The 26,734-nt window shown below is 42.9% G+C and overlaps 1 protein-coding gene across 1 annotated transcript in view; it reads left to right on the top strand.

Annotated features, from left to right (window-relative positions):
• UBE4B (ubiquitination factor E4B) overlaps positions 1–26,734 on the top strand; it is a 124,491-nt gene that overhangs the window by 22,849 nt on the left and 74,908 nt on the right. The window contains exon 2 of the mRNA XM_043924666.1: positions 16,708–16,894. Within this exon, the coding sequence (XP_043780601.1) occupies positions 16,708–16,894 (187 nt within the window). The remainder of the gene's footprint in view (positions 1–16,707; positions 16,895–26,734) is intronic.

The raw sequence follows: 26,734 nt of genomic DNA, 5'->3' as shown, positions 1-26,734 counted from the left end.
TTTTGTTGGTGTTGCCTTTTTCTGCATTCACTTCTGAGTGTGTGTGTGTACGTGTGTACATGTAAACATATATACATAAACAGACATATTGGTTTTGATTGAACTGTTTGAAAGTATGGAAAACCATAAAGCAGAAGTGAGAGGAAGGAGGTGGTGAGGGAAGGCCTCACCGAGAAGGTAGCATGTGAGCAAAGACCAGAAGAGAAGATGCTGGGCAGTCATCTTGGAGAAGACTGTGCACAGGAGAAAGAGGCACAGTACAGAAGTGAGCCCTAACCCCTGGACAGGGTGTGGGCTGAAGACAGAAGAGCCTCTGCATCACTAGGCTTGATACTGTCAAAATATTCCCTGCCCCTTCCTGATCCAAGGTTATGTTTCTCAGCCCCATTGGCTGTAGGCATGGCCATGTGACTTGCTTTGGCCAATGAGATGTGAGCAGAAATGAACAGGTCACTTCTGGCCTCTCCCTCTGCCTTGACAAGTGGGAGTGTTCCCTGCAGAGGCTACTCTGTCATTCTGGGTCCTTGGAATAAGGACAGTTTGGAGCAGAGCAGCACTTCCATCTGAATGTTTTCAGAATTTATAGACATAGCAGGAAATAATAATAGTTTCCTTCTCTTCATCAGAAATTGTGTGAAAGGAGAAGAAAGGAAAAAATAGAAATTTTTGTTTATCACTGTCATTTTCATTTATGTGTAACTTGCACTAGTATCTGATACAATGTAAGTACACCCAATGGAATTATAGTGTATGACCTTTTGCAACCTGCTTTTTCAACTCTTAAAAAATATTGTGGTCAACTACATGTAACATAGAAATATACCTTCTTTTAAGAGTGGGACATGTTGAAGTGAATGTTTTCTTTTAAAGATACAGCATGACTAAGCCACATATGTATGTATGTATTATATATGTCTGTATGTAAGTGTAACCTCCATATGAGGTGATAACGGATGTCCCAGACTGAGTTGAAGTCCCCTTGTTTGTGTCTGTTCTACCCTCGTGTCTTGTGCAGACCTTATTTTGCTGTGTCATAATTGTTGATTTCCTTCTATGTCTTTCCCCAGTGGATCTGGAAATCCTTGAGGGAAGAGCTTATGACTCCAATATTGTCTTACCTTTAGTGCCTGCTTAAGTGGTCGGTGCAAAGTAGGCACTTAATAAACCAGCAAAGGACTGAATTTGAGGGACAAGATAATGTTCATAAAGTGTCGTTTTTCCATTTTATTTATTGATATGTTATATATTTTAAACCAGAAAGTGGAAATATTTTTAAATTTTTATTTTTTGCTGTGCTGAATCTTCATTACTGTACAGGCTTTTTCTAGTTGCCGCAGCTGGGGGGTACTCTCTAGTTGTGTGCAGACTTCTCATTGCGATGCCTTCTCTTGTTGGAGAGCACAGGCTCTAGGCACACAGGCCTCAGTAGTTCTTACACACGGGCTTAGTTGCCCTGAGGCATGTGGAGTTTTCCCGGACCAGGGATCGAAACCCATGTCCCCTGCATTGACAGGTAGGTTCCTGGCCACTGGACCACAAGGGAAGTCCAAAATATTCTTTATTTCAAAATATAAACTCATCAAAGAGGGAGTTTATTAATATACTAATATTATTAGAATATAAATACCGTACCTGTAGTATCAACATCCTATACATAAATCCATTTATTCATAACTAGTCATAGATAAACAGCACAGTATCATCAGGAGTAAGGATGCCTCCATTTGCAAGTCCCTGAAACTTAAGAGGGGATTTTCTTCTCTAAAGATCAATGGGATCTGGAATTAGACTATCTGTCCTTTCGTTTTCTAGCTATATGACCTTGAGCAGGTCACGTAACCTCTCTTAGTTCAGTTTTCCCATTTGTAAAATGGGAAAATAAGGTACCAGCTCTTTGGATTTTGAACTAAATTTATATGCATGAAGCCCTTAGAACCAGCATCTGGCACATCATCAGGGTTTGGTAATTGTTAATCCTGTTAATATTAATTAGGTTTTTGTCTTAGAGTTTGCAACATTCTCCTAAAGTTAGGGGGCAGGAGGAGAAGGGGATGACAGAGAATGAGATGGCTGGATGGCATCACCGACTCGATGGACATGAGTTTGAGTAAACTTCGGGAGCTGGTGATGGACATGGAGGCCTGGCATGCTGCGATTCATGGGATAGCAAAGAGTCAGACACAGCTGAGCGACTGAACTGAACTGAACCCAGAGAACTTTACTGTCTGAGTAATGCGTTCACTTCTGCTCTGTAGGAGAGGAGATGATAGGGTTATGTTGAAAAGGAAGGACACATTTAACTGGTGTTCAGTTGAAATTTTTTTTTCCAGTTGAAAATCTTTGAAGGAGAAATTAAGTCACTTCTTCTATAATGTTAAGGTTTAAAGAAAAAGTGTTTTTTCATATTTTCGTCATCGTGTGACAGTGGTAGATTGAGTTTAATATATCCTTTAAATAGGGGGGATTTAAATGACAAGACTTTTGGAGCTTTAAGTGAGAGTGTTAAAAAACTTGTGAACTTTAGATCACAGAGCTATGGTGTTCAGATTTGAATGTATTTATTTTGAGATACATTGTTGGGTTTAGATGTGTAGATGTGAAAGTGAAAGTCGCTAAGTCTTGCCCAACTCTTTTTGACCCTGTGGACTATAGCCTGCCAGGCTCCTCTGTCCATGGGATTCTCCAGGCAAGAATACTGGAATGGGTTGCCATTCCTTTCTCCAGGGAATCCTCCCAACCCAGGGATCAAACCTGGGTCTCCTCCATTGCAGGCAGATACTTTACCATCTGAGCCACCAGGGAAGCCAAAGGAATATAGTGAAATTGTCATAGCATTTTATAAGTTTTAGACATGACCAGATATTGAAAAAAACAAAAAACAAAAACCCTACAATAATCAAAAGATATCTCTAGAAGGATGCCGTCTGGAAGAATAAATATTTGAAAGTGTTTTTCTTTATGTTGAAATTTAGTATTTTAGAATGGAATACTTTGGAAAGGTAAGATGCTTTTGTAGAATGACTGTTTGCTAAGTTGAAAACAATGCCTTTTGGACTTAGTTTTCCCCAACACAGATGCTAAAAATAGGAGGAACAACTTGGCCCATCCTGTCTTAGCCTCTGCCTCATGTCACCACTGTGGCCCTCGCTGTTTTGAACAGAGGCTGTTTTGAGTCTATTTTTAGTTAATCAGAACCGTGAGGGTAGGAAATACTGCGTCAGAACAGTTCTAGGGAAACCTCTATTTATTTTACCTTTTTTATCCTTTAAAAACTTTATTATTGTTTTTTTTTTTTTTTGGCTATGCCGTGTGGCTTGCGTGATCTTAGTTCCTCGACCAGGGATAGAACCCCAGGCATCCTGAAGTGGAACCCTGGCCCTCAGCAGTGAAAGTGCTGAGTCCTACCCATTGGCCCACCAAGGAATTCCTGGGAAACCTCTATTTTAATGTCATTTGTGAAATAAGAACTGAAACAGTCAAGACAAGAAAAACCAGGAATGAACTTTCATGATCAGTATGTTTGGGTTTGAGTTGTGGTTTGGGACACAAGTTGAGGAATTGGAAGTTCCTTTTTATGCTTTTGGGTTTTTTTCTGTCTGACATCTAGGAAAACAATTCTTTTTAAGCAAAAGTCTTACTTTAGAGAGATTATACCAGTCTTGTGTGCTTATATATAAAGTAGAGTAAGCAAAGAGATAGACGCTTAATGATATTTTGGTGTGTGGTACTATTTTTAGTTTGTGTCTCATATGTTCTTCTTGTGATAAAAGTGAGGTCACGTCTCTTAATAGATTAATTAGATAGGCTTTCATACCTGTGATTGCTCAAAGCCATTCTTTAGGAGGGAGTCTCCAGTCCAGATATTTGCAGGGTCCTCAGGTTGCTAAACCAGTTCAGAGCCACCACCATGGTGGAAGGTGGCCAATTCACTGAAGGGCTTTGTCTCCTAATGAGAGTGTTGCTGTGTGGCCGCCCAGAGCACTGCCCCGGCACGACTGTTTTTTTGCTCCCCAGCAGGTCTTTAAGATGGGAAGTCCGGACAGGTTCTGCCAATCATTTTCCAGCTCATGTCATGGGTGGACCTGCCCCTTCTCCTTCTTCCACTCCCCTCTCTCCCTTAATAATCCACAGGCTATTTCACAAAGTCTTCATTCTTCTTTTTTTTTTAAACCTGTGTTTGTGGAATGGTACTGGGGAGGGAATGGGGAAGGCAGCACAGTGGAAATCTTTCTTCTTTGGAAAACTTCCTTCAAGCCCTTATTGCAGTGAGTCAGGACATTTGTGCTATGTTTATAACGCTGAGGAGAACATCTGAATTAAACATTGCAGGCTGAACTTGGCACCCAGATTTAAAATGGCTTTGTGATTTTTCTAAAAGCTGTGTGTGTGTGCTTTTTCAGAGGCAATGTTATTATTCCAATAATAGTAAGTTTCATGTGTAATGCATTTTCTAGTGTATTTCATTTATGCTTTCATTAATTCACCAGATATTTAAAGGGTACCCCCTATGTGCCCAGGAGAAGGCAGTGGCAACCCACTCCAGTACTCTTGCCTGGAAAATCCCAGGGACGGAGGAGCCTGGTGGGCTGCTGTCTATGGGGTCACACAGAGTCAGACACAACTGACGCGACTTAGCAGCAGCAGCAGCAGCACTCTATGCCAGGGCCGTCCCAGGTGGCACACTGGCTCAGTAGTTATGACTCCTAGGCTTTGTTGCCCCACGGCATCTGGGATCTCAGTTCCCCAATCAGGGATCAAACCCACATCTCCTGCAATGGAAGGCAGATTCTTAACCACTGGACCACCAGAGAAGTCCCTAAATCACTTTTCTTATCGTGTATTAAAGGCAGCTGTCCTGGGATCTGCAGCCCATGCGCCTTCCCCCATGCACGTCCACACTCCTCTTCATCAGGGAGGACTCTTCATTGTCATCGCTCAATTCCTCTGTTCCTACCTCCCTCTAACCTGCCTGCCTGGCAAGACCCCACTTGGGGTTAAATTCAGCTCTCCGCCTGCTTCGCCCCACAAAGCTGTTTGTGGCTGGAGACAAAGATACCGCCATCTTGAATGGTCTTCTGGGGTTCATTCTGAGTCCACGGTCGCTGGTCTCCAGCAGTCACGAGCTTGCTTAGTGTTGCCTAGCCATTGACTCTGCGTGCTAAGTGTCTTCAGCCGTGTCCGACTCTTTGTGACCCTGTGAACTGTGGCCCACCAGACTCCTCTGTCCATGGGATTTTCCAGGCAAGAATACTGTAGTGGGTTGCCATTTATTTCTTCAGTTTGTTCTTCTTCTCTCTTCTAGATGGCTACTTGGTACCTTCTCTCTTTAAACCCCTGACTCCTGTCTCTCACTCTCAGCCGATGGTCTTATTTCCCTCCCACTGAGAAAAGGCAGGCACTCAGAGGACGGTGTGTGTGAGCTCCCGCCATCATGTCTGGTGGTGTCCCTGCTGTCCCGTGTTACCGTATTTTCTATCAGTGTGAGTCAGGCTGTACTCTCTGCCATCCTTGAAAACACACAAGCAGAAACCTCTCTAGACTCTGCTTTCCCTCATCTGCTTCCCCCAACCCCCATCTAGCTACTCTTTTTTTTTTTGGTGGTGCCGTGTGGCCTGTGGGGTCTTAGTTCCCCAAACAGGGATAGAACCCATGTCCCCCTGCAGTGGAAACACAGAGTCTTAACCACTGGACCACCAGGGAAGTCCCTATTCACTCTTTCCTTAATAGTAAAAATCCTCAGAAGTCTGTGCTTCCTGTCTCCACATCCTTGGACCTTCTCCAGTCAAGCTTCCATCCCCAGTGTTCCATCAGAATTGTTCTTGACTAGGTGCTCAGCTACCACCTCATTGCCAAATCAGTAATCGCTCTTTCTTGAAATACTGTTTGGTTTCTAGGAAGCCAGTCTCAGTTCTCTTGGAGAACTAGCCCTAGTCTCTTGCTGCCATTGTTGCTGGGTTACAGGGCTTCATCCTCAGACTTCTTCATCTCTGTCTACACTCCCTACCTAGTGGCCTTACTCTGTCTCACGGCATTTTATGCCATCTAGAAGCTGACAGCTCTCAAATTGTCATCCTAACCTGTCCTCTGCCCCACACATCAGATTGTATATCTTCATGACAACTCCCATCTGCCTGCGTAATAATCTTGTGTCTTAAAAGAACTATTTAATCTCTCCCCACCTCCATTCTTCTTACTGTCTTTACTTTGTAAACTGATGTAATAAATTGCTTGGGCCCAAGACTTTGATGTCATCTTTGCCTCTTCTAGTTTTATCCTCCCCTTCACCCAGATTTAAAATAGCTTTATATTTTTTTCCCCAAAAACCGTATGTGTTCTTTTTCAAAGGTAATAACTTTATTCCATAAACAGTATATACCCCATCATTTCTCCCATCAGTAGTGTGTATAATCAGCACCTCCTGTGAGCTTGAACTCTGTTTTCAAAGTATACCCCTTAATTGACCACCCGCCATCGTCGTCACAGCTACCCACCCTAGTCCAAGTTATCATCCATCTTCCCATAGATTATTCCAGTAGCCTCCTGAGTAGTCTCTGCCTACTTTCATTCTCCTCTACAGTTTATTCTCCCCAGCAGCCAAAATAGCAATTTTAAAATGTAGGTCAAATCATGTTCTTTTTCTGATCACAAAACCCCCTGGTGGCTCCCCACAGCCAGTCCTCTTACATTGGCCCTCAAAGCCCCCCTCTTACCTCCCGACACCTCATCTCCTGCTGTTCCTCCCCTTGCTCATTCTGCTGTAACCACACTGCCCTTGTTGACCTTGGACTTGGTACGCACAGTCGCACCCCACTTCCCAGAGACCCACATGGCTTGCTTCCTCCCTCCCTTCAGGTGTTTTCATGTGTCCCCCTTTATCAGAGAGGCTTCTCAATCCACCTTATGTAAAAATTATGTTGCCCTCTCCCCAGCATGCCCGACTGACCCTCCTCTGCTTTATTTTTCTCTAATGGTGCTCATAACCACTTGGCATCCTTTTTGTCCATTTGACTGTTGTCCTTTGGACCCCTGCTAGAATCTGAGCTCCACGAGAGCAGGGACTGTTCTGTTTATTGGGGTACTTGATGAATGAGGTTGAATGAGGAGTATCCGAAGAGGAGTCAATATCAGAAGTCTGAAACACTGTCTGGGCTTTGAATATTCAGTGAATCATTGTTGTGTGTGGCTTCAGTACTCACTTCACTCTGTATTTATTTCTCCCTTCGTCCTGGGTATAAAGACATGTTATGTGTCAGGGACTTCCCTGGTAGCTCAGATCGTAAAGAATCTGCTTGCATTGCAAAAGACCCAGGTTTGATCCCTGGGTCGGGAAGATCCCCTGGAGAAGGGAATGGCTACCCACTCCAGTATTCTGGCCTGGAAAATTCCGTGGACAGAGAAACCTGGCAGGCTACAAAGAGTCAGACACAACTGAGCAACTAACACAGGTGCCTGGCACTATGCTCACTGCTGGGGATACAGTGGTGAACAAGTAGACATGATTTTCTTATGGAGCTTCTCTTCTACTAGGGAAGTTAAGACTGGATAAGAAATAAACAAGATATTTATGGACCGTGAAGATTGCTAGAAAGATGTGACCAGAATATGAAATGAATGTGGTGGGGAGGGCTGTGCTCAATAGGATGGTCAAGGAAGTCCTCCAGGAGGTGACATTTAAGCTGAGAATGGAAGGAAGAGAAAGAGCCAGGTGGGTCAAGAATTAGGGAAAGTGCTCCTAGACTAAAGGAATTAGCGAGTGGCCAGAAGCAAGACAGTGGAAATGGAAATGGAAATGCACTCCAGTATTTTTTTTTTTAATTTTTTTATTAGTTGGAGGCTAATTACTTCACAACATTTCAGTGGGTTTTGTCATACATTGATAAGAATCAGCCATAGATTTACACGTATTCCCCATCCCGATCCCCCCTCCCACCTCCCTCTCCACCCGATTCCTCTGGGTCTTCCCAGTGCACCAGGCCCGAGCACTTGTCTCATGCATCCCACCTGGGCTGGTGATCTGTTTCACCATAGATAGTATACATGCTGTTCTTTTGAAATATCCCACCCTCACATTCTCCCACAGAGTTCAAAAGTCTGTTCTGTATTTCTGTGTCTCTTTTTCTGTTTTGCATATAGGGTTATCGTTACCATCTTTCTAAATTCCATATATGTGTGTTAGTATGCTGTAATGTTCTTTATCTTTCTGGCTTACTTCACTCTGTATAAGGGGCTCCAGTTTCATCCATCTCATTAGGACTGGTTCAAATGAATTCTTTTTAACAGCTGAGTAATATTCCATGGTGTATATGTACCACAGCTTCCTTATCCATTCATCTGTTGATGGGCATCTAGGTTGCTTCCATGTCCTGGCTATTATAAACAGTGCTGCGATGAACATTGGGGATGCACTCCAGTATTCTTGCCTGGAAAATCCCATGGACTGAGAAGCCGGGCAGGCTACAGTCCATGAGGTCAGAAAAGAGTCAGACACAGCAACTAAACAACAACAACAAGAGGCAAGGTAGAGCTAAGATGATCTAGGAACTGTCCGAGGGCCAGAGTGGGACACCACGACCCCAGAGGAGCACTCTGTAGAACATGGTAAGGATCTGGGTTTTATTCCAGGTTCAGTATGACTGGCTTATTTCACTCAACATAACATCTTCGGGGCTCATCCATGTTGCAGCATGTGTCAGAATTTCCTTCCTTTTAAAAGCTAAATGACAATCCATTTATGTGTAGACCACGTTTTAATTATCTGTTTACCTGTTGATAACACTTGGGTCGCTTCTACCTTTTGCAGATAATTCTGCTGTGAATATGGGTACACAAATACCTGTTTGAGTCCCTGCTTTCAGGTCTTTGGGTATATACCTACAAGTGGAATTACTGGATTATATGGTAATTCGATTTTTAATTTCTTAAGGAACTGCCACTCTGTTTTCCATAGTGGCTGCACCATTTTACATTCCTACCAACAGTGTGCAAGTGTTCCAGTCCCTCTACACCCTTGCTCACAGTTGTTGTTTTATGTTTTTTTGGTTTGATAGTAGCCATCCTAAGGTGAGTGTGAGGTGTTAGCCTGGAGTGCTTTTAATTTGCATTTCTGAAATCTAAAGCTTTGACCGGCTTCCCACGTGGTGCTGGTGGTAAAGAATTCACCTGCCAGTGCAGGAGACAGAAGAGACTCGGGTTCGATCTCTGGGTCGAGAAGATTCCCCTGGAGAAGGGAATGGCAACCCACTCTAGTATTCTTGCCTGGAGAATCCCTTTGACAGAGGAGCCTGGCAGGCTTACAGTCCATAGGGTCACAAAGAGTTGGACGCAACTGAAGCGACTTAGCCTGCACAAAGCTTTGAAAGTGTTTGTGTGCATGCTCAGTTTCTTAGTCCTGTGTGACTCTTTGCAGTCCTGTGAACTGTTACCCACCAGGCCAGATTGGACCCAGGTGGATCCATTAAGAAGCTTTTGCAGAGGTCCTGGTAAGAGAGGGTGGTGGCCTGGAGAAGATGGTGGCAGAGGAGCTGAGAACAGAGGGTGGACTCATGTGGAAGGAGCAGGACTTGGTGGTAAATAATCAGGGTTGTGGAGATGAAGGGAAGCTGAACACAGACCCTGTCTCTCTGGCTTGCTCACTGGGTTGGAAACAGTTTGGGGCAGGGGTGTTTCCTGGTCCACCTCCCCCATCCACTCCAGTGAAGTGTTCATGAGAGAACAACTTCGTTAGTTTCTTGAAGTTTTTCTTTCTTTTTATTTTTAAGACAAATATATCTTTTTATTTCTGTTAAACTGGATGTACAATTATTGTTGCTAGGCAACCAACTTTAAACATGTATATAACTACAATTTAATTTTATGTTAGCAAGACACAGATGTTGAAAAGATAACTTTGGGTAGATCTAATCACAGTAATAAGTAATTTATAGGGAATTCCCTGGTGGGCCATTGTTTAGGACTCCATGCTTTTTACTTCTGAGAGCATGGGTTCAATCCCTGGTCAGGGAACTAAGTTCCTACAAACTGTGTGGTGTGGCCAAATAATAATAATAATTTCTACTTTTTTTTTTTTTACTTTCTTACAGGGGTCATGGGCTTCCCTTGTGGCTCAGCTGGTAAAGAATCTGACTGCAATGCGGGAAATCTGGGTTTGATTCCTGGGTTGGAAAGATCCCCTGGAGAAGGGAAAGGCTACCCACTCCAGTATTCTGGCCTGGAGAATTCTGTGGACTGTCCATGGGGTCACTAAGAGTCGGACACAACTAAGTGACTTTTATTTTCATGCAGGGATCATATTCATTAAAGCCCTAGAGGCTAATTTTGCTTTGACCTTCCCTAGTATAGAAGTGACTCTTGATTTGTTTCCTTTCATTACGGGAGCAAATTTTGTTTTTTTAAGTTGCCCAAGAGGGAGAAGTTATATTACACCGCTACCAGTGAATGCACTAAGTGAACAGCAGACTGATCCCCTCCTCATTATTTCCTGGGAAATTAATACGGCAGAACATGTCAGAAAAGCACATGGTGTGTGCTCAGTCATGTCCGATTCTTTGTGACCTCATGGACTGCCACCTGCCAGGCTTCTCTGTTCATGGGATTTCCCAGGCAAGAATACTGGAGTGGGTTGCCATTTCTTGCTCCAGGGCCTGGTGTAGGATAGGCAACTCGAATTCCTTTTCGTGTTTAGTTTTATTTCAAAGTGCTAACTTTGTAAACTGATGACTGTGGGTTCTGAGGGGGGTGAAAACTCAGTGGGAATGAATATCACTGCTTTTAAAACAGTGGTTAAGCTTTGGTGATTATTAACTTTTTTCAGCTAACGTGAATGAAATATTTTGCTGACAAGTAACACTAGTCACTGGGCTCTCTGCAGTTCAGTGCAGAGAGCTTCATCACTGAGTGGGTTTTTCATCACAGAACTGGTGACAGCTTCCACTTCCAGGAGGACTGGTGATGACTTCTGCTTTTCCCCTCCCCTGTCCAGTTCTGGGTGGTAAACACGTATAGAGACTGGATGCCAAGCTAGGTTTTAGGGAGATAAAGATAAGTGAGCAAGAGGCAGCCAGGGAAGTGCAACCATTCTCAAAGATTTTGGTCTCAGGTCTCCTTTATACTCTTATAAAATATTGAGGCTCCCAATGATTTTTTGTTTAGGTGGTTTATATCCATCAATATTTTACGATATTAGTTTGGTAAGAGTACCTGGAGAAAAGAAAGGCTGCCTACTCCAGTATTCTGGCTTGGAGAAATCCACGGACTGTATAGTTCATGGGGTCACAAAGAGTCAGACATAACTGAGCGACTTTCACTTCACTTCACTTCACAGAAGTGAAAACTGAGAAATTTAGAAAAGTATTTATTAATTCTTTAAAAAACTAATAAAAGCCATTATATGTCAGTAGCAGAAAATGAAGAAGAACTGAAGAGCCTCTTGTTAAAGGTGGTAGGAGGAGAGTGAAAAAGCTGGCTTAAAACTCAGCATTCAAAACACTAAGATCATGGCATCCGGTCCCATTGCTTCATGGCAAATAAGAGGGGAAAAAGTGGAAGCAGTGACAGATTTTATTTTCTAGGGTTGCAAAATCACCGCGGACAGTGATTGCTGCCATGAAAGTAAAAGGAAAGCTTGTTTTCCTTGGAAGGAAAGTTTGACAAACCTAGATAGCATATTAAAAAGCAGAGATATCACTTGCCAACAAAGGTTTGTATGGTCAAAGCTATGGTTTTTTCCAGTAGTCATGTACTGATCTGAGAGTTGGATCATAAAGAAGGCTGAGTGCTGAAGAATTGATGCTTTCAAATTTTTGGCTGGAGAAGAATTGAGAGTCCCTTGGACAGCAGGGAGATAAACCAGTTGATCCTAAAGGAAATCAATGCTGAATATTCACTGGAATGACTGATGCTGAAGTTGAAGCTCCAGTACTTGGACCACCTGATTGGAAGAGCCATCTCATTGGAAGAGACCCTGATGCTGGGAAAGTCTGAAGGCAAAAGAAGAGGGCAACAGAGATTGAGATGGTTTGATAGCATCACCAACTCAATGGACATGAGTTTGAGCAAACTCCAGGAGATGGTGAAGGACAGGGAAGCCTGGCATGCTGCAGTCCGTGGAGTCACAAAGAATTGGACATGGCTTGGTGACTGAACAAACAACAACAGTGTTGATATCAATAACATGTTTTCAATGAAAATAACTGACTTCGTACTTTTACATTCCAGTCCCTTATGATGAAAAGGACATCTTTTTTTGGTGTTCTAGAAGATCTTGTCGGTCATCATAAAACCATTCAACTTCAGCTTTTTCAGCATTAGCGGTTGGGTCATAGACTTGAATTACGGTGATATTAAATGGTTTGCCTTGGAAACGAACAGACATCATTCTGTCATTTTTGAGATTACACCCAAGTACTGCATTTTGGACTCTTGTTGACTATGAGGGTTACTCCATTTCTTCTAAGAGATTCTTGCCCACAGAAGTAGGTATAATGGTCATCTGAATTAAATTCACCTAATCCAGTCTATTTTCATTCACTGATTCCTAAAATGTCGATGTTCACTCTTGCCATCTCCTGTTTGACCACTTCCAATTTACCTTGATTCATGGACCTAACATTCCAGGTTCCTATGCAATATTGTTCTTTATAGCATCGGACCTTACTTCCATCACCAGTCACATCCACAACTGGGCATTGTTTTTGCTATGGCTCTGTCTCTTCATTCTTTCTGGAGTTATTTCTCCACTCTTCTTCAGTAGCATATTGGGTACCTACTGACCTGGGGAGTTCATCTTTCAGTGTCATATCTTTTTGCCTTTTCATACTGTTCCTGGGGTTCTCAAGGCAAGAATACTGAAGTGGTTTTCCATTCCCTTCTCCAGTGGACCACGTTTTGTCAGAACTCTCCACCATGACCTGTCCATTTTGAGTGGCCCTACACGGCATGGCTCATAGTTTCATTGAGTTAGACAAGGCTGTGGTCCATGTGATCAGTTTGGTTAGTTTTCTGTGATTGTTGTTTCATTCATATGTGGCTCAGATCATGAACTCCCTATTGCAAAATTCAGACTTAAATTGAAGAAAATAGGGAAAACCACTAGACCATTCGGGTATGCCTAAATCAAATCACTTATGATTATACAGTGGAAGTGACAGATAGATTCAAGGGATTAGATCTGATTAGAGTGCCTGAAGAACTATGGACAGAGGTTCATGACATTGTACAGGAAGCAGTGATCAAGACCATCCCCAAGAAAAACAAATGCAAAAAGGCAAAATGGTCATCTGAGGAGGCCTTACAAATAGCTGAGAAAAGAAGAGAAGCTAAAGGCGAAAGAGAAAAGGATAGATACATCCATCTGAATGTAGAGTTCCAAAGAATGGCAAGGAGGGATAGGAAAGCCTTCCTCAGTGATCAATGCAAAGAAATAGAGGAAAACAATAGAATGGGAAAGACTAGAGATCTCTTCAAGAAAATTAGAGATACCAAGGGAATATTTCATGCAAAGATGGTCACAATAAAGGACAGAAATGGTATGGACCTAACAGAAGCAGAAGATATTAAGAAAAAATGGCAAGAATACACAGAAGAACTGTACAAAAGAGATCTTAACGACCCAGATAACCACGATGGTGTGATCACTCACCTAGCCCACACATCCTGGAGTGTGAAGTCAAGTGGACCTTAAGAAGCATCACTACAAACAAAGCTAGTGGAGGTGATGGAATTCCAACTGAACGGTTTCAAGTCCTAAAAGATGATGCTGTGAAAGTGCTGCACTCAATATGCCAGCAAATTTGGAAAACTCAGCAGTGGCCTCAGGATTGGGAAAGGTTGGTTTTCATTCCAATACCAAAGAAAGGCAATGCCAAAGAATGTTCAGACTACCACATAATTGCACTTACTTTACATGGTATCAGAGTTACATTGTAAATTACATGCTCAAAATTCTCCAAGCTTATCTTTAACAGTGCATGAACTGAAAACTTCCAGATGTTCAAGCTGGATTTAGAAAAGGCACAGAGGAATCAGAGATCAAGTTGCCAACATCCATTGGATCATCAAAGAAGCAAGAGAGCTCCAGAAAAGCATATGCTTCTGCTTTATTGACTACACCAAAGCCTTTGACAGTGTCGTTCACAACAAATTATGGGAAATTCTTCAGGAGGTGGGAATACCAGACCACCTTACCTGCCTCCTGAGAAATCTGTATGCAGGTCAAGAAGCAACAGTTAAAACTGGACATGGAACAACAGACTGGTTCCAAATTGGGAAAGGAGTATGTCAAGGCTGTATATTGTCACCCTGTTTATTTAACTTATATGCAGAGTACATCATGAGAAATGCTGGGCTGGATGAAGCACAAGCAGAAATCAAGATTGCTGGGAGAAACATCAATAACCTCAGATATGCAGTTGACACTGTCCTTATGGCAGAAAACGAAGAACTAAAGAGCCTCTTGATGAAGGTGAAAGAGGAAAAGTGAAAAAGCTGGCTTAAAACTCATCATACAAAAACTAAGATCTTAGCATCCAGTCCGATCACCTCATGGCACATAGATGGGGAAATAGCAGAAACAGACTTTATTTTCTTGGGCTCCCAAATCACTGCAGACAGTGACCGCAGCCATGAAATTAAAAGACAGATGTTCCTTGGAAGAAAAGCTATGACAAACCTTGACAGTGTATTAAAAAGCAGAGGCATTACTTTGCCGACAAAGGTCTGCCTAGTCAAAGCTATGGTTTTTCCAGTAGTCACGTATAGATGTGAGAGTTGGACCATAAAGAAAGCTGAGTGCGGAAGAATTGATGCTTTTGAACTGTGGCGTTGGAGAAGACTCTTGAGAGTCCCTTGGACAGCAAGGAGATCCAACCAGTCCATCCTAATGGAAATCAGTCCTGAATATTCATTGGAAGGACATGCTGAAGCTCCAATACTTCGGCTACCTGATGCAAAGAACTGACTCAGTGGAGAAGAAGCATGAGATGGTTGGATGGCATCACTGACCCGATGAACATGAGTTTCAGCCAACTCCAGGAGTTGGTGAAGGACAGGGAAGCCTGGCGTGCAGCAGTCCATGGGGTCACAGAGAGTCAGAGACGACTGAGCGACTGAACTGAACTGTACGAAAATCACTACATTTTCCAGAACAAATTCAGTGAGTGACATTGTTTTTACTTTCACAATTCTTTTAAATGTCGAATTTAATGGAAGACAGCTGGAATCTCATTAACTTTTTTATTTAATTTGCTGCAGCATCACTTGTCATGTAGCCTCTGGAAAACTCCACTTGACATGGGAGAATGAGAGTGAAAAAGGCTAATGTCTTAATGTTTGGCTTCACAGACCCTCTAAAAGTGTTTTTGAGACCCTTAGATATGGCCATCTTTAGTGATAGGAGCACAGACACTAAAGCTAGATTTTAGTGAGTTCAAATTCCAGCTCTGCCACTGACCCATTAGGCAAGACATCTAACCTGTCTGTGCCTCAGTTTGCTCATATACAAAATGTACATAGGTACCTGCTTCAGTGGGTTATTATGAGGATTAAACAGTAAGGTGTAAAGTACCTAGAACATTACTAGAAGCATCAGTTTTTATTTAAATAAATAAGCCCTGTTAGTAATTCTTTCCATCAAGGAATTTAATCTAGTTAAGGAGATAGTTGAAAAACCAAACAACTTCAGGATTTTGTATAAATTCCTTGATAGATATATTTATAGGAGGGGCTTCTCAACTTTGGGGCCAAGAGTCAGTCCTGTTGTCTGAAGAACAGAAGGTGCAGATTTCCACCAATGTTAGAATGAGTGATAAATTCTTAATTCAGACAGTGTCCATCCCTATTAACGTTTGCTGTAATTTAACTTTTTTTTATCTTCCTTATTCGTAATGGAAAGAGTGTGAGCAGCCTAATTGGTTTGCTTCTCTGATGCCCACTTAGAGTCAGAAACTTTATCATAATTGTTACATATGCCCACTGCCTGGGAGGGCAGGTGCTCAGAGTTCATTGCCTGGTTATGAATTAATGACAGTCAACATGTGGGAGAACCATTTCTGTGATCCACTGGGCTTCTGTGGTACATATTTGTAATCACTTGATAACTCTGGGATATAATTGTAAGGAGGAAATTATAGATAATATTTCTGTTGAAAGTTAAACCTAATCATTTTGTTCTTAAAAATGAGAGTAAAATCTCTTAATGTAACTTTTGTCATTTTCTCATTGTTTTAGGAAATTATATTGGCTATGTATTTTATTTTTAAACTTTAAACTTTTTATTTTGCATTGGGACATAGCCAATTAACAATGTTGTGGTAGTTTCAGATGAACAGCTAAGGGACTCAGCCAGACATGGTGTATATTTGTTTTAAATTCTGCCTATTTAAAATTACCAAGTCTGTGGACTTTATTACCATAACAAGGAGCTTTAATGTATTGAAAAGCATAGTATGCTTATTGTAAATTCACAGTGTCACTCAGGGCGGTTTGATAAACAGGTGGTAAAGCGATTAAGATGCAATTTTTTAAAAGTTAGTTGGTAACTTATAAAAATACTGCTACACAGAGTTATCGTTTGTCTCGAATGAGTCCTTTTTCTCAAGACATGTTTAGTTTTTAATGCTCAGGTATGGTTATTAATAGCACAAATATTGTTATTCTCATGCAGAGTTGTGTTTCTGCTGTTTTTCACAGAATGCTCTTTCCCCCTCATTGTAGATCCGACGGAGGCGCCTTGCACGACTTGCTGGTGGACAGACCTCCCAGCCTACCACCCCTCTCACTTCTCCCCAGCGAGAGAACCCCCCCGGGCCTCCTATAGCAGCATCAGCTCCAGGCCCCTCCCAGAGCCTTGGTCTCAACGTCCACAACATGACCCCCGCTACCTCCCCCATTGGTGCATCAGGTAAGCCTCTCCTTCATACCTGGGAGCTTTCTGTTACAGTTGTCACATTTCTACGGCAGGATAAAATGAACAGCAACTTTTTAAAATCCTGCAAGCAGTGGTTTCAAGATTAAGGTCATTACAGTGTGTTTTGTTAATGTCTGTTCATTTGATATTTTGATAGTGATGTGTTGAAGCTGACTGTTTTGTATAACCTTCATGCTTTTTTTCAGACAAGGCTAGGTCTTTGATGGCAAGGAGCTTAAGACTAAATTTGGTTCTGCAGATTTTATGACTTTGGTTGATGCTTTTTCTTTTTAAGATAAAATATTCTGCAAATGCAAGATTGAAATAATGGTCAAATAATGCCTCTGATACGGATTTCATTGTCTTCATTCTATATTGTCATAGGACCTTTTCTCTGAATTTTCAGGGTATGTAAAGTTCACCTGAGGAATTCCCTGGTAGTCCAATGGTTAGGACTCTGTGCTCTCACTGCTGGGGGCCTGGGTTCAATACCTGGTCAGGGAACTAATTTCCCATAAGCTTTGCAATATGGCCAAAAAGAAAATAAAATAGAATAAAAGTTTGAACTATTTAACTACAGAAGTATTAATATAAATAAGCCATAGTATTTCACCTGATATGATGTCTTCTAATTGTCTCATTGATAGTTTAACTGTTGTAGAAGTTAATTTCTTTATAATTAATGAGCTCATGGTTGATATCCATGGTTGTCTTTATTGGGAAATGTATGTTTTAAGATACCTGTCTTTAAAAAAAAAAAAAAAAGATATCTGTCTTTTCGCTAAGTGAACTTTTCTATCAAATGTAATAATTAGTGACTTTATAATTATTATAATAGTTAAGATTCTAAGTAGGAAAAAGCAGATACTAAGAGACCTGCATTGATCATCATATCATCTAATAATATAATATCTGATTGTCAGCTCTGCTTTTGTTTAATGCACTGTCACCTCAGAACTATCTATCTTTGTGATTTAGGATAACTTATTGATTAAAAGTTATCTGCAGAGTTTCTGTTACTATATCTCTCGTTAGGCATCATTGTAAGCCTCTCCTCAGGCAAATATAAATGCTTCTATGTAAATCTGCTAATTATTAAATAAGAGAGGCTCAGGCCAAAACATTGTTAGTAATAAACGATGCCTGTGTCTGAAATGTTTCGTGGTTACACTGCTTGGAGAAGCTGTGGTGATCTACTAGGAGAAAGGTTCAGGATTCCAATTGTGTTTTCTCCTTTTTCTGCCTTTTCCTATGGTGCCACCAGCAGCACTGCTTGCCTCACCATGATCAGACCCCACCTGGGATCCTGGAAAGTGTCCAGGGAAGAGCTCGTGGGATGGGGAGGGACTTAAAAACTTCACTGCATCAGCAAAGTCTCCTGGGGACTTGGAGCCCTGCCTGCTCCTCGCTGCAGCGGGTCGTCTCTTCGGGACCTCCAGGATTAATCTTGGCATGCCCCTTATGCCCACTCATGTCAGCCACCCCGTCTCCCCCTGTCCTCATGCCTCATCTCCCAGTCTCTAATCCTTATGTGGTTTGTCACATGTACCTTTCCTTCCCCACTTCCCCAAATTCTGAAAGCCCCGTGCCCAGTCACCAGCAAAATCATGCTCTGTCAGCGTCCCTTCCCCTTAGTGCTCTCACTGGATCTGACCTTTTTCTCCTTTGCTTTCTCATTTCTTCTTCTGGACCATTCTTCCTCCACCCTGAGGACACATTGGTTTGAATCTTGTGTCACCTGACAGTATTCTCCATTCCCCTCCCTTGTTGAGGCTTATATTCCAAAACACGCTCACCCACAGGACTCGTTATGTCCACTATTTGTCTGTCCAGCACTGTTTCTGTCTTAATTTGTGATGATTTCAATAGCCGTGTGGATGATCCTTCCAGAACTCCGGCCTCTCTGTTTCTTGAGCTCCTCCCCTTCAGCGACCTTTCCTTCCCTCTGGCTCCAGTCACTCACTGCCATGGTCAGACTCTAGATTTTTCAGTCTCAGTGACTTTCTGACAGCCACCTTCGGGTTTTTGGCTCACCCCTCTGTGCCCAAATCCTCAGTGTTCCCTCGGGGCTACAGTTCATTGACTCATCACCTTTTTACTTTCTTCATGTTTCCCCCTCCTCGTGTCCTTACTTCCCTCCTCACCCTGTGGAAATTTCATGGTCAGTCACTACTGTCACTCCTTCTCTGGCCTCTTTCTTCACTCTGTCTTCCTCCCTTAAAGTATGATCCTCGTCTTAAGTCCCAGCCCCCTCCTGTTCTTGGGCTCTTGCTGTGAAATAAGACTAGAGAAAAAGCATACTAGCAGTCTCATTTCAGAGCCATCATCACAAACTCAAGTGGACCCTTAATATTAGTGGGTAATTGTACTATATTTCCTTGTTCACTCTCCCACAGTCTGTTTCAGTCCATTTCATACCTTCTCTAATCTGTAACACCTCTTCTCCATGTGGCCCGCCTTCCAGTTTTGTGGAGAGAACAGATGCAGGCAGAAGGGAACCTACCTCCTTCAACTTCGATCAGGCCTCCACTGCCAACCAGTATGTGCGGCCAGTTCTTGTCATAGTTGAACTGTCCTGCCCTTGCTGCCGTCTGTACCCTGCATCCTATCTCCTCTCACTGCCCAGAGCCATTGCTACAGCAGTTCCTGTCTTCTCTCCTGTTTCATCTGGTTCTCCATCTCAAGTGGAAACCTTTTATTTTTGTTTAAACAGCCATCGTACATGCTGTTCCTTCTCCCATCATGGGAGTAAATAAAAAAGAACTCTCTTGATTTCATATCCCCTGCTGACTTCCACCCCGCTTCTCTGCACCCCTTCACAACAGGACTTCTAGAATGAGTTGCCTATCCTTAGCCTCCTCTTTCTGTCCTTGCACCTTGCTGAGTCGAGTCCCATCAGGTGCAGCCTCCTGTGGTCAGCTCTGAGTCACCGTCTGGTCTGCCCTGTCAGCTCCGTTCCACGGGGCTTTGGCCTTCTTCTCCTTGAAACACTCTCTCTTCAGTTTCAGAGCATTACGCTCCTGATTTTCATCCTGTCTCCACCTGTTCCTTCTTAGTTCTTTGTATGAGTCTTTTTCATTTCCCAAGCTTCTAAAGGTCAGGGTTCAAGGGCTCAATATTTAACCTCTTCTCCTCTCCATCTCTATGCTTATTCTCCTACTAATTTTATCCAGTTTACTGGGTTTGATGAGTATTTCTAATCTGATGAAGTTGGTACCTCCAGCTCAGGCCTGTTCTTTGAACTTCAGTCTGAAGTTCATCTGATACATGTCTCACAGTTAACACATTCAAAATCAAGTTCGTGATATTTCCTTACATCTTATTTTTTCCTAGAACCCTATCTCAGTAAATGATAACTCAATTTTTTTCTAGTTGCTTAAGCTTAAAATGGGCATCCCTGGTGGCTCGGATGGTAAAAAATCAACCTGCAGTGGAGGAGACCGGGGTTCAGTCCCTGCCTAGGGAAGATCCCCTGGAGAAGGGAATGGCAACCCACTCCAGTATTCTTGTCTGGAGAATTCCATAGATAGAGGAACCTGGTGGGCTATATAGTCCGTGGGGTTGCAAAGAGTTGGACATGAATGAGTGACTAACACTTCACTGTTCTTCAAGCTTAAAACATTCTCTCTACTTTTTACCTCATATTCTAGGTTGAGGATCAGCAAGTTCTTTCTTTAAAGGGCCAGTTAGTAAATATTTTTGGCTCTGCAGGCTGTGCAGTCTCTGTCACAAACACTCTTCTCTGCCCCCAGCACAAAACAGCCATAGACTTTGTGTCAACTGATGAGCATTGCTGTGTTTCAATAAAACTTTATTTACAAAAATAAGTAAGTGTGGCCTGTGGACTGAGGCTTGCTGACCTCTGTCCTAGGTCCATCAGCAAAATTTAGAAGCAGACTCATTTCTCACCACCTCGTCTCTCTCACCACCTCTCCTGCTACTGCCCAGGTTCAAGGTAGTTGCATATCTTGCCTGGACTCCTAGAGTGGGCTCTAGACATGTCTTTCCGTGCCTGCCCTGGCTTCACCTCAGACTGTTGTCCATGCAGAGCCAGACTGGCTTCCACTGAAGCCTGAGTACAGCACTGCAAAGCATTATTCTTTTCAGCAAGGAGGATAGTTATTGTCACAACAGTAACCGACAGACTTGGGCAACTCTGAATGGTTCATTCTTGGCAGGTGCGCCTCTGTGCTGTTAAGTCACCATTGTGTTTCTCCTGTAATCCTCATTATTCATAATCACAAACAGGTAGATATCATTAGCCATACTCTTGGCAGATTGGATAAACAAATTTTCAGGAAGTGAAGTGAAAGTCACTCAATCATGTCCGACTCTTTGCAATCATGGATTTCTCCAGGACAGAATGCTGGAGTGGGTAACCTTTCCCATCTCCAGGGGATCTTCTCAACCCAGGGATCGAACCCAGGTCTCCTGCATTAAAGGCGGATTGTTTACTAGCTGAGCCACAAGGAAAGCCCAGATTTTCAGGAACTTATGAAATAGGTTTAAGTGAAACAGAAAATAAACCCCCCCTAAGACAGGTCACGTCATCTTCTGTTGGCTTCTGGCCTCAATCGAAATAAAAGTCAGAGTCCTTACCTCGACCTGGGGCTGCATGAGGTCCTGCCCTGAACCTGCCCTCCTCTCTCCTTGCCCTTCTTCCTCCTTCAGCTACATCTGTGCTGGCTTCCCCTCTGTTCCTGGGACATTCCAGACATGGTTCCTGTTGGTGTTTGTCTTTTGTGCGTCTGTGTGTGTTGGTTGCTCAGTCCTAGCTAACTCTTTGAGACCCCATGAACTGTAACCCACCAGACTCCTTTGTCCATGGGATTCTCCAGGCAAGAATACTAGAGTGTGTTGCCATTCCCTTCTCCAGATCTTCCCAACCCAGGGACTGAACCCAGGTCTGCTGCATTGCATGTGGATTCTTGACTGACTGAGCCACCAGGAAAACCATGGTACCTGTTGGGGGCTTTTATGTTTGCTGTTTCTTTGCCTAGAATGCTCATACCCTAAAATCCACACGGCATTTTCCTTCCACTCTTCATATGTTTACCCAAGTGTCACTTTTTCAAAAAGGCCACCTTGTCTACACTTGATCTTAGCCAAAAGGCTGAGAAGCGATGACCACCTTGTCTAAATGTTCAACCTGTATCTGACATAGACACTTTTTCCTCGAGCTCTTGTTGCCCGCCAACCTAGCATGTATATTACTTCTTGTTGTTGTTCTTCAGTCATGTCCGACTCTTTGCGATTCCCATGGACTGCAGCACGCCAGGTTTTCCTGCCCTTTACTCTCTCCTGGAGTTTGCTCAGATTCATGTCCATCGAGTTGGTGATGCCATCCAACCATCTCATCCTCTGTCGTCCCCTTCTCCTCCTGCCTTCAATCTTTCCCAGCATCAGGGTCTTTTCTAATGAGTCGGCTCCTTGCATCAGGTGGCCAAAGTATTGGAGCTTCAGCTTCAGCATCAGTCCCTCCAATGTATATTCAGGATTGATTTCCTTTAGGATTGACTGGTTGGATCTCCTTGCAGTCCAAGGGACTCTCAAGAGTCTCTTCAACACCACAGTTCAAAAGCATCAGTTCTTCGGTGCTCAGCTTTATGGTCCATCTCTCACATCCATACTTGACTGCTGGAAAAACCATTTCTTTGACTAGGCGGACCTTTGTCAGCAAAGTAATGTCTCTGCTTCTTAATATGCTATCTAGGTTTGTCATAGCTTTTCTTCCAAGGAGCAAGCGTCTTTTAATTTAATGGCTGCAGTCACCATCTGCAGTAATTTTGGAGTCCTGGGAAATAGAATCCATCACTGTTTCCATTACTTGTAGTGTATCCTGTTTTCTCTGCTTTCTTCCCTAGTGTGTGCGCTCCATGGGGGCAGGGACTTGTGTGCATTTTATTCATGAAAACAGTGTGAGTAGTTTCCATGAGGATGATGATGGCTTGTGCTTGCCCTCTGTGGTCCTGGATGGCAAACAGAGGGCCAGTTGGTAGCTTTATTATCCACTGAGCGTGAAGGGAAGACTTCTGTTCCAGAATGAAGTGCTTCTTAAAGAGACAAATACTGGGTTGGCTGCCACCCGTGGTAAGAGGTTCCGATCCGGTAGTGACCAGGCAGTTATTCTGCAGTCTTCTTATTCCTTAACCCTTGGATTGCAAGGAGGTCCAACCAGTCAGTCCTAAAGGACATAAACCCTGAATATTCATTGGAAGGACTGATGCTGAAGCTCCAGTACTTTGTCCTGCTGATGCAAAGAGCCAACTCATTGGAAAAGACCCTGATGCTGGGAAAGATTGAAGGGGGCGTCAGAGGATGAGATGGTTGGATAAACTCAATGGACATGAGTTTGAGCAAACTCCAGGAGATAGTGAAGGACCGGGAAGCCTGGCACGCTGCAGTCCATGGGTTTCCAGAGTCAGACGCGACTAAGTGACTGAACAACAATTTCTTAATCCAGGTGCTTTCAGTACAAGTGACAGAAGCGAAGGTTTGGAAGTTGGCTGTGAGTCCTGTGGTTGTGTCGCCCATCTGGCCCCAGCTTCTGCAGTGCCACCTACCTGTGTATTAGTTTCCTGAGGTCACCATAGCAAAGTATCCAACACTTGATGACTTAAAACAATAGAAATTGTCCTCTCACAGTTCTGGAGACTAGAAGTCTGATGTCAAGGTGTCGGCAGGGCTGTGCTCCCTCTGAGGCTAGAAGGAAGAATCCTTGCCTCTTCTCGCTTCAGTTGGTTGCTGGCACTCCTTGTTGTTTCTTGGCTTGTGGCAGCATCACTCCAGTCTCTGCCCCAGTCTTCTCATGCCCATGCCTCTGTGTGACTGTGTCCAAGGTTCCCTCTTGTTTTGGGGGTGAAGGGACTGTACTACATGACTTGTAGTAGCTTCCCAGGTGGCACTAGTGGTAAAGAACCTGCCTGCCATTGCAGGAGACCTAAGAGATTTGGTCAGAAAGATCCCCTGGAGAAAGGAATGGCAATCCCCTCCAGTATTCTTGCCTGGAAAATCCCATGGACAGCGGAGCCTGGCGGGCTACAGTCCATGGGGTTGCAAAGAGTTAGACATGACTGAAGTGACTTAGCACGCAATATAATGTTGCTTCTGCCTGTCTTAAAGCTTTATAAACATGGTGAATGTTTTTCTTACACATGATAGCTGTTTTTTTGGTCATCATCATTGATAATGTTGCGTTTACATTTCAGCTTATCCAGTGTTTACTTAGGGCTATTGCGGGTCAATATGTGCTCAATATGTGCTATGTGCTCGGTCATGGAAGCACAGAGATAAGAGAGGCTCATTTTCTTTCCTGGACGCGCTTACAGTCCAGCAGTGGAAAAAATGTTCTTTAGTTTTCTTTTAAAAATCTGTGCTTGTTAAACTACTGGGACGAGAGACTGGTTTTCTTGGTTCCTTCCCCCATCTTGAGCTCGTTCTATGATTACCTAGTCTTCAGAAATTCTTAACCCTCTGGGATGGCTTTTCTTTTATCGTCTTGTTTTGGAATTACGCTTATCTCCCCTCTGTTCCCTCTGTTGTTTACCCGTTGGACATCTTGAACATGTCCAATAAAGCCTTACCCTCACTGGCTGTCATGACCTCTCCCAAGCTGTGGTCGTTCTTGCTCAAGAGTTCCCCTGCGAATTCTTTATCAAACAAGTTCCATCTTGACAGAATTATTAGGTCTGGTGAGGCAAGTTCTCTCGTTGCCTTTTTTGCCCCTAGTCCTGTGTTTCTTAACTGTCATCATTCCATTTCCCTTTGGCAAACTGGGGATAGCCTTCTCAAAAAATACTTTTAAATGCATGTATCATAAAACATGAAGGATTACGAAGGAGACCAGTTATATTCAAATAGAGTTATCATAATAGTTTTAAAGATTGTGATACCCATACTTTATGTGTTCCTCAGTGAAGCACTTCAAATAAAATATCTGGAAGCTAGTCAGAGAGCTACTCTCATTTTGACCCCCTCAGTTCTGTCTCCCTGTGTGTGTGGTTAAGATCTTCTGCTTTGGGAGCGGAAATGAGCAGCCAGGGCCTGTTAGGAACAACCAAGAAGCCAAATGATACGTTTGGCCGCCCGGCTGGTTCCGAGCTCTGGGTTAGAGACAGAATCACTTTCCTCTAACTGCTAGTCTTTAATATGCTTAGTAATAACTTAACCCACATTCTTTTTTAGCATTATTCTTGCAAATTGCCTTTGTTCTGCTTCCACTTGTGCATATGAACACATGTTTAATGCTTTCTACCTGCAGGCACTGTCTTAGGAGCCAGGGCTGCAGAGATGGGCAAGTCTCAGTTAAAGCATGCTGAAGGGCTCACTGTCTAGTGGGAGGAGGTGGGCTTGTGAAGGGTCCTCCATGACAGGGAGGCCCACAGTCGCTGCCTCAGGCTCATGAACTGTGTTGTTTGATGTGTAATTATGATTATTAGGTAATACTGGGTTGAAAAACCCAAATGAACTTTTTGACCAACCCAATATGATATATTTTATGTTTATTTTTAGTTATTCCAATTTTTTTATAAAATTACTTTTTAGATTTATTGAAAAGTTGCACACATAGAACAGAGAGTCCCCTTATGTCCTTCACCCATTTTCCCCGAATGTTAATATCTAGTACATTTATCAAAACTAACATTATCCTTCAGTTCAGTTCAGTTCAGTCACTCAGTCGTGTCTGACTCTGCGACCCCATGAATCGCAGCATGCCAGGCCTCGCTGTCCATCACCAACTCCCGGAGGTTACTCAAACTTATGCCCATCGAGTCGGTGATGCCATCCAACCATCTCATCCTCTGTCGTCCCCTTCTCCTCCTGCCCCCAATCCCTCCCAGCATCAGGGTCTTTTCCAATGAGTCAACTCTTCGCATGAGGTGGCCAAAGTATTGGAGTTTCAGCTTCAGCATCAGTCCTACCAATGAACACCTAGGACTTATCTCCTTCAGAATGGACTGGTTGGATCATCTTGCAGTCCAAGGGACTCTTGAGTCTTCTCCAACACCACAGTTCAAAAGCATCAATTCTTCAGTGCTCAGCTTTCTTCACAGTCCAACTCTCACATCCATACATGACCACTGGAAAAACCATAGCCTTGACCAGATGGACCTTTGTTGGAAAAGTAATGTCTCTGCTTTTTAATATTCTATCTAGGTTGGTCACAACTTCCAAGAGGTAAGCGTCTTTTAATTTCATGGCTGCAGTCACCATCTGCAGTGATTTTGGAGCCCAAAAAAACAAAGTCTGACACTGTTTCCACTGTCTCCCCATCTATTTCCCATGAGGTGATGGGACCAGATGCCATGATCTTAGTTTTCTGAATGTTAAGCTTTAAGCCAACTTTTTCACTCTCCTCTTTCACTTTCATCAAGACTGTCCTTAGTATTTTATTATCAACTAAACAACTAAACATAAATGTCCTTAGTCTCATTTACTCTGTGACAGTTTTTCAGCCTTTTTGTGTTTTTCATGATTTTAACAGTGGTGAAGAGTACTTTGTAGAATTTTCCTTACTTTGGCTTTATCTTGGTGTTTTTCTCATGATTAGACTGGGGTTTGGGTATAGGAGGAGGACTGTCCTACAGGTGAAGTTTCTCATCAGACATCTCTGGTGATGTTGATCTTCATTCACCTCCCCGTTAAACTGGGGTTCACAAGGTCTCTCCACTGTAAAGGGAAGATTTTTCCTTTTCCAAACTCATTTCTTTGGAATTGAATTCCTAAGTTTAGCCCAATTCCTAAGTTTTACATCCTGGAGGGGCAAGTATGTACATATATTTTAAATTCTTCTATAACGGACATTTGTCCAATTATTTATTTAATCCTTATTTA

The sequence above is a fragment of the Cervus elaphus genome, chromosome 14 (genome assembly GCF_910594005.1).
Source record: "Cervus elaphus chromosome 14, mCerEla1.1, whole genome shotgun sequence".
In the NCBI taxonomy this organism is placed as follows: Eukaryota; Metazoa; Chordata; class Mammalia; order Artiodactyla; family Cervidae; genus Cervus; species Cervus elaphus.
Note: the sequence above shows the minus strand (reverse complement) of the source record. Positions and strands in the feature narration are given on the sequence as shown.